Here is an 8800-nt window from a genome sequence, read left to right on the forward strand (position 1 = left end):
CTGAAAGAGGCCACAGCCATCAGGGAGTGCAGGTTCCATGAAGAGGTGTACGTGGTCTGGAACAATGCTTAGGTAGGAGGTACATGTCAAAGTAACATCCACATATAGGTGCAATGGTGACAAGATAATCAGTGCTGTTCACGTCACCTGTCAGTGGTCATAATGTTATGCCTGATCAGTATGCTTCCATGTTACTGTTTACTAATTAAGGTCATGACATAGTTAAGGACTCTTGTTCTGGTTAAACTGAATACATAACCAGATCAACTTTCCTATATCATGTGCAAAATTATAGCACGTGCCATATTTCCACATCATATTTCACACACACACATTCTTGTTAAATTACATTCACCAGCCACTTTATTAGGTGCACTTTGCTAGAACCCAACTGAACTCCCCTTTGCTTTCAGAATTCAAGGCAGAAACATTCCTTTAAGACTTTGGGTCATATTAACATGATTAGCATCACATAATTGCTGAAAATATTTTGGCTGCACATCCCTGATGCAAATCTCCTGTTCCACCACATCCCAAAGGTACAGTACTTTATCAATTGAGATTTGATGACTGAATTCTGACCCTACCAGTCTTCTATTCTCCCATTTTTGTGAGCCTATATGAACTCCAGCCTCCAGTGGCACAGTGCTGTCTTCTACTGCTGTACCCCATCTGCTTCAAGGTCTGATGTGCTTTGCTCTTCTGTATACCTTGGTTGTAACAAGAGGTTATTTGAGTAACTGTTCTTATCATCTGGAAGCAGATATCTGATATCAGTGGGGCATTTTCTCCCACTAAGGTTCCACTCACTTAATATTTGTTTTTTGGACTCTGTAAACCTTTTGCTGGTTGTGTGGAAAACAAATCTCAGGAAATCAGCATTTCCTGAAATACTCAGATCAGCCCACGAGAGACCAGCAACCATGTGGTGTTTAACATCCCTTAAATCACCCTTCTTCCCTACTCTGATGCTGGGTTTGAACTTGGTTGTCCTGACCCTGTCTACATCCCTAAATGGGTTGAGTTGCTGTCATGTGCTTGGCTGATTGGATACTTCCGCAGATGGGAACAAATATACCTAAACAAGAGGACAGTGAGTGCATAATCAAGAGATAGAATATCCACACATCATTTGTCTAATGCAGGACTGAGATAGACTTACATGTTTTCATTTCTGTAAAATCATTTTAAAGTAAAGTAACTGAGAAAAGACAAGAACAAAGAAAATTTCAAAAAATATTTTAATAGTAAAAAAGTAAAACTCTGGGTGCAAGAAAGCCATGATGCAGTTTGTAGATTGCCAAATGACATGAGTATAAAAACTGTAACAGCACCAGAGGAGACAACTAAATGAGCTAAGTCATTTGTCTGCATGCAGCCATGTAACTCAGAGGAATGTAAAACTGTAGACTGTAGAGGTGAAGAAACAACAAAAACAAAACATGAAATATGGTGACATTTTATGAAACAAAAAAGAAAACAAACAAAAATCAATAATCAAACAATAAACAGCAGCGGGAGTGAAAGTTGACGTCAACTGACCCACCCTCTTTAACCCCTTTTCTCTGTTTATTAAATAAAGGAGAAAACCGCAAAAATAAATCTTACAGGGGACTTATTATGCTTTCCTTTTGTCTGTGATGATATTCTGTTAATATGCTCAAATTAAAAATAACTAAAGTCTAAATTAAGGCTCTGTTTATCAGAGGAGGTACTCCTAACATGGTCATCCCAGGTACACTACAAAGACTCTGAATACAGAAGCTCCGCCTACCAGTTGTTAGAACTTTGTTTCTGAGGGGCAGCCAATCAGAAGAAAATTGGCTTAAATGGGGAGGAGCCTAAACACTTTGTTTTAGACAGTGGATGAAGTGAAGGGCTGTGCTATTCAGTTCAATCCAATTTCATTTATACAGCATTGTGCTAACGCCCACAATAAGATTTTAAAAAAGGATGATTCTGAACTGTGGATCACACTAAGCTAAAGAATAAAAATATGGAACTGAAAATAGACACAATAGGTCCTTTTTGTAAAACTCTGACAACTTCAAGGGAAGCAACAGGCAATATTCTATAAAAATGCTACAGCATTAATGAAAATGTGGCAATACAACTGTAGGACCCTAGATGCAGTCTGATTTCTTGTGCTTAAAATGTATACTTTTATTCTGATAGTCTGGTGCAGACAGGAAGTTTGGCAAGAAGAGAGTGGAGCCACACGGTTTTTTGACCTCTCAATCTCTCTTCATCTATTTTGAACTGAGCACACACAGGTAGTCTCTGGCTTAGTGCATAAAAGCTCAACTTCTGTAACAATATTGAAGTAAAAAGAGTAAAACTGGCCTTTATCCACTGACCTACAGTAGGGGAAAAAAGATGTCATTCTTCAGTCATGGTGTATCGTTGGCTGTGAGTGTCTCGGTTCTCTGAGTGTCATTGTCTGCAGACAGCAGCAGCTGGTCTGAGGAGCTTTGAGCCTCGGGGTCATCAGATGCTTCAGTAGGCTCTTCGGGTAAAACTGAGTATGTTGGGACAGCGTTGAACATGATAAAACCCACGGTGATGACGACAAATGAGACGATGTACAGGGCTGAAAACTGAGACACACAACAGGGACACAGATTAACGCTAGAGGATTTTGTTCATGTGTGAGGCCTTTTTTGCTTATACCTCCACTGTCATTAATCAAATGGAGTTGTTGTGGGCAGTGTAGTATTTCAGGTGTACGTCCTCTCCTGTTGTAATCCACCTGCTACAGTTAAACAACTATGATCTACCTTGTGTACTTTGTGGTTGGGTTTTGACTTCAGACCGTTTCTGCATTGTTCTGAACTAAAAACAGTTCTAGGAGGTCAAAACTTTCCAAAAGAAAAAAACCCATTTAAAAACCAAGCAACAGTAACAAGAACACAAAATTCTTCTTCTGTCAAATCCTAGCCAACCTTCACATATCCATTAACCCTCCCCGGGTTGACTGGCAGCCTATTGTCATGTGAAAAAGTCAATTTTTGCTGTTTATTGGTTTTTATGCAAGTTGAAATGCCTTCTTTTTTGCAAGTCTTGTCAAGTCAACTTTAGAATAAATCTTACAGAAAATCTTCATCAGCTGATCACACTTCTACTACCCTGTGTAACGTATCGAATCCTTAAGGAGCTATGGGGATGACAGGGTTTGCTGATGCATAATGGATGATACAGGGATCTTGACCATCCTCTGCATCATTTACTGGGCATGCTGCTTGAACATTTTCTCTAACGTCAGCCTTAGACTTACTGCCACAAGGTCAGATACAGGAAATCATTACCCCCTTATTTAAATGCACTCCTAGCATTTATTTTACTGAACAATATACCTATTTGATTTTCTAAATATTTCTCACTGGTCATGTGCCTGTCATCTTGTTTTTCATGCTCTAGTAGGAACCAACTGGTTCAGCACAAAATAAATATTTTAACTAACCAAATAAATCATTTGCATTTCCTGCTGCTGCGAGACAAGGCAGAGCTATCGCTCATTTCTCTCATTAAGGACTGACATGCATACATACAGACATCACAAACTCACCTTGTACATGAAGAGAAAGAGGCCACAGAAGAGGCTGAAGAGGTCAGCAGTGAGCAGAGAGAGGTTCACTGCTGTGGCGCTCGTCATCTTCACCACTACAGGCATGAAGCTGTATAAAGCGTACATGCACAAGGTGTAGACTACAAACAGCATGGCTGCAGAACACAATAAACAGATTTGAGTGAGAGGCAGTGGAGTGATATTAAAATCAGAGACGCTTCTATAAATGTGATTATGTTGCAGTTTAATATGACAGTACAGAAAGTGAACTCACAGATGTGAACGTCCCACTTGATTTCTCCTACTGCACGTGTTTCCAGCACAACTCTGCAACAATAAGCAACAAGTTAAAATGATGAGGGAACATCATTAATAAAGGGTATTGCATCACAATTAGGTACCATTAGGTATTACATGATTAAAAAATTATTTGTTTGCATTTGAACTCATTATACATGAGTAAAGGTTGAGCAACCAAAACTGGCTCCTGAAGGTCCTTATATGTAAGATATCATATCATCATGTTGCCTAGCAACCACTTACCAGCGGCCTAAAATGACCTGTTTGTAGCTTCATGTATTAAGAAGAGGATGATTTTGATTTCTGTTTAACTTTCAAAACACTTAATATATATCCACAAAATCTTCAGTATGTGTAGTATATTGTGACATCATTGTGTTACCTAGCAACCACCTATCGACTGACTAAAACCACCAAAAACCCACATTTTTCCTGTTTCTTTGTTTGTTTTATTAATTTGTTTTATTCACGTTAACACTGGTGCTAGCCTTGGTCATCCTCAAATCCTCCATATTCATACATATACCCACAACCTAAATTTAAATAAAGCTCAACAAGCAAGGTCTTCTCACACAGATATCACTGAAATTCATAGAAAGTATAAGAAAAAAAGATGCTAAAATCACAATCATAATCTCAAAATTTTCCATTTTCCAACTATTCTTGTTAACATCTTCTATAGTGTCTATCATGGTCTCATCTATGTGTTTTTGCTCTCGCCTTCTTATTGTTCTGAAACCAGATTAAAATTTTAAAACACAAGTTGCTAGCAAATAAGCAAACTGTGGGTAATTCTCATTTCTGACTCTTGGAATGACTTAAATTCATAAAATGGATTTAATGTTTTAAATGAGCGACCCAGTCCAAAAATAATCAAAGTGTTTGTGAAGGTCAGGTCCTTTGCTTGTCTAAGATCTGAGGAAAGACCCAAAGGATTTTGAAACACAGCTATCGCCCCCTGCTGGCTGTTAAAAGGAATTCAGGTTTAAGACACATCTGGTTCATCTATTAAACAATGTGGGCTGGCAGAGAGCTGTGATGTATATTATCTGATGGCAAAAAAGTGACATTATTCACATTATATTAATGATATTAGCACATTAATAGTGGCTCAACAATAGTCATTACTCTGTAACAACAGTACAGAACAATACTACCTGCTGTGTCAGTGGTGCAGAAAAACACAATATCTTACAGTTGTACACCGCTGATGAGAGTCCCAAACAGGCCCATCATGCCCAGGAATTCAACTCTGCTCAAGTTCTTCACTGTGTGCTCCTGGCACATGTTGGATATGGCGTAGAGGACGGCACTGAGCAGGACCAACCCATCGCCCAACAGTACATCACTGGCTGCACAGAGAGAAAGAGACAGTTAGTATAAGACACAGGCACAATTCCAATTTAATTCAGTTCAATTCATACCAACATCTGCCTCTCAGACACTGAGGAATTATTTAATATGAACCTACACTGACTGCGTTACGAATCTTTTACAGTGATAAATGTATTTTTGCCTGTTTGTTTGTTTTTAGTCAGATGAGGATACTGGCTGTCTGAATGCCTTCATGCATCAAGAGGATAAACAAAAAAGTCTGACATTAACTTTGACTGAGGAAAATGTTCTTACTGGATCCCTGGTCTCTTCCAGCCAGAATGTCAGCTCCTACCATGGCCCCCACCCCCAACAAACACACTGCTACAGCTACAAAGTGGATCACCCGATATCGAGTCTTCAGGAAAAACCAAGAAAGTAACATCAGCACCGGGATCACAAAGCAGTCCAGCAGCTGAAACACACACAGTGACAAACAGGCGTTAACATGAGGGCAAAAGACATGTTGCACTTCATGCAAGCCAGCTTGTTCCTCACAAACAGACCTCTTTAGTATAACCTCCTACCATGTGAAGTCAGCCAAACTTGACTAAAAAATAGTCAAGTTCAGCTGTAAACCCAGAGTGTTTTTTACACCAAGATGGGAGAATTTTACTGAGAAAGTGAGAAACACCATACGTTCACATAGTAGCACCTGTTTTATGTCCCTCTTTGAGTCTATAGAGTATCATTACATACAAAATAAACATTGCACTTATTTCAACAAGACTTCAAACTAGCAGCTAAGACAATAAGCTCATCAGGAGAGCAGCATCAGGCTCGCCCCCTGCTGCCCAGTGAAGTCTTTTGGTTAACCAAACTATACATGTGTTCAAAGCAAAGTCAGGAGAAGAGTCTTTACTGACAACACTCTTTTGTTACCTGTATACTTGTCAGCGTGGTAAACTGGTACGCCTTCACTACTGTGTAGTTCGCCTCAACGTCTGCTATAGCCATCCCCAAATACTTCCACCAGTTGGTTTTTAAAATCTGTAGGATGTTCCTGTCACCTGAAGAAACACATCAGACTGAATTCAAATGGTCCATAAGACCCTTTAAACATCTAAACACTGCTTTACACATACATTTGGTGATCTGAACAAACTGTGAATCATTAACTCCTTTGTGCTATTTTCTGCTCCTTTGATCTTATTTTACTCACTGTTCAAAGGATATTATAAACAAAGGGAATTAAATTAAGCTTCCTTTTAGAGGAGTTGATGCTGTGCTGTGTTATAACCTGGATAATGTTCATTTATTTGCATTCAAATAGTGGTTACGTGATACGATTATGACGTCAACGTGATTCTGCTCCATTGCTAAATATTTTGTATCCATTTGTAATTAATTAATGTGTATATGTAAACAGTTTATGTTTACGATAAAAGATGGATTTTCAGAATAAGAGCTCTAGTACTAATATTTGTTTCTGTCCGCTAATATGCTTATAGTGAGCAACATGAGGACAATTAATCATCACATAACACTGCAGCTTCTGTGAACTCTGCACAGAATTTTAGTTTATTGCCTATTGTCCTTTTACCTTGTTTTGTGCTATATTACAAGGATGGAAGCTCGGATGACACAAGTCTTAAATAATGAGGCGATCTCTGTGAGCCAGACGCTCAGACTTAACCTTGTTTTTTCTGCTCTTTATGAGATCAGTGAGAGCAGATAATATGATACTATAGATTTTCAGGCACAGAAGTCACAATCATCTGTGGTTCAAACCTTCTGCTTGCGATAGGCAGACAATCAGAAGAAAGTTGTGTTGAAGGGGGAGGAGCTTAAACAGCTTGTTTCAGACAGAGGATGATCTAAGAGGCGGCACCAAGTACCTTATAAAATCCTTTTGGCTGCTCCCTTTAGGGGTCATCACAGTGGATCATCTGCCTCCATCTCATCCTATCCTAAACGCCTCCTCTGTCACATCAACCCTCTGTACGCAAAAAGGAGGAGGACATGAGGGGCTGATGTGACAGAGAAGGATTATTTTTTAACAGTGAATCAGGCAAAGCTACTCCAAAAATAAAAGCATGGAGCTGGAAATGAGGTTAATACTGTACATCTCCTTTAAAGTTCACTCTTGTGGTCTCACCACTATTCCTTTTCCCGCTAAATCAGCTTACTTTACCATAAATTTGCAGGTTCATCAGTATGATTGATGCTACAGAGAAACATTTACTTATTGTGACTCACTGAGAGCAGCCAGAATGTCAAATATCCTGAGAGCATGACAGTCTGACCTGTGCGGGTGCTGAGGTGTGTTGTGTAGGTGAACAGCAGGAGGGCGTAGTTGAGGAAGCTCTGCAGCATGGGTGTCTCCACTTTGGCATGAGTCAGGTACTCACAGCTGACTGCTGTCCCACATATCAGCAGTGACAGGACCTGACCCATGAGTATAGTCTTCAGCAGACTCCTGGTAAGTGAAGAACACGAATCATGCATCAAAAGAAAAACACTGTCGTGAATGTCATGATGATATTCCAACTTGCAATTTGCTTAGGGACATCTAACCGAATATTGGTAGGGGTGGATGCATATATTTGTATATTCAGCTGTATGTGCACTCTTGACACTGTGTGGTTTAGAGAAAATCCCAAATAAATAAACACTTGTGCACCTGATTTTTTGTTTTTACAGTCATTAAATATGTATGCTGTTCAACCATTCAACTCATTCAACCATTCGACTCTTGAAAAATTGTGGATGTAAGTTCTCTAGTTCTTTTACAACCCTGGTGATTCCACGCCTGTTACATTCACTGATACAACATACATTACAGTAGCTAAAAACGAGATTTACACATCTAGATTTGTGCTCACCACGTGAAAACATCTCTCAGGTTGTATCTGTGCAAACCACAGCCAATCTTCATTTTCCCACACAATCTCTCCTCCACGGGCCCCTCCATCTCTCTAAGAGCTAAACATAAAGACATAAAGACATGGACACCGAGCAAGATTAAAAGCTGGAAGAAAAATAATTGGGAATTAGTGTCTTTCGCTTTCAGTATCTTCATCAGACTGCCCAAGCAGAGCATGACACCCAATCTCCAAAGGACTGAGGTTAATGTACAAACACATTGCATGAAGTGATTAAAACCGGTTATATATATATATATATATATTTCGTTACGAGCTTTGTGTACACTGGAGGCGTCGACGCTGATAGGTTTACTATTACATGCTTTAGTTAGAAAATAAATATCCCGAATTGTAGTGTAGCTCGTAATGATTCGTAATACGTACTTAGTTACGTTAAAGCAGGTATAAATAATTAGTAGCAAGTACAGAAATATTAAACTTAAACTTTTCAAATGGAGTTTGGTGAACCTTGCGTCATTTATTACACTCCATTAGCTAAACAGCTAACAAAACAGCGAATTAATCCATGAATGTAAATGAATATGAATAAAACATACATTTTGACGTTCAATTATGTGGTGACATCCTCCAGCTGTGATGATTTCATGTTTATTCAGGAAGAAAAAAATCTTCGTCCACGAGGAAACACCTCTCAACCAGGATGAACAGGACTAACCTCGTGTTCGCGTAGGAC

The 8800-nt window shown here is 39.1% G+C and overlaps 1 protein-coding gene across 1 annotated transcript; it reads right to left on the reverse strand.

The window, feature by feature from the left end:
• Nucleotides 1–1227: 1227 nt before the first annotated feature.
• On the reverse strand, nucleotides 1228–8800 carry slc35f2 (solute carrier family 35 member F2). Its single transcript, XM_004551202.4, has 9 exons — nucleotides 8664–8800; nucleotides 8065–8164; nucleotides 7486–7658; nucleotides 6122–6249; nucleotides 5495–5654; nucleotides 5061–5217; nucleotides 3840–3892; nucleotides 3566–3720; nucleotides 1228–2597 (listed from the first exon to the last, which is right to left on the reverse strand). Exons 2-9 carry the CDS (start codon nucleotides 8151–8153, stop codon nucleotides 2391–2393), a joined length of 1122 nt encoding a protein of 373 aa, XP_004551259.1. The 5' UTR covers nucleotides 8154–8164; nucleotides 8664–8800; the 3' UTR covers nucleotides 1228–2390.

This window comes from Maylandia zebra, linkage group LG10 (assembly GCF_041146795.1).
Source record: "Maylandia zebra isolate NMK-2024a linkage group LG10, Mzebra_GT3a, whole genome shotgun sequence".
NCBI lineage: Eukaryota > Metazoa > Chordata > Actinopteri > Cichliformes > Cichlidae > Maylandia > Maylandia zebra.

Bases quoted from the DNA above. Each gene is read 5' to 3' on its own strand.
- slc35f2 (XM_004551202.4), bottom strand. From the start codon at position 8,153: ATGGAGGGGCCCGTGGAGGAGAGATTGTGTGGGAAAATGAAGATTGGC. The intron at 7,659-8,064 runs GTGAGCACAAAT...TTCACTTACCAG, and splicing joins CTGAGAGATGTTTTCACGTG to GAGTCTGCTGAAGACTATAC. The intron at 6,250-7,485 runs GTCAGACTGTCA...GTGTTTCTTCAG, and splicing joins ACACCTCAGCACCCGCACAG to GTGACAGGAACATCCTACAG.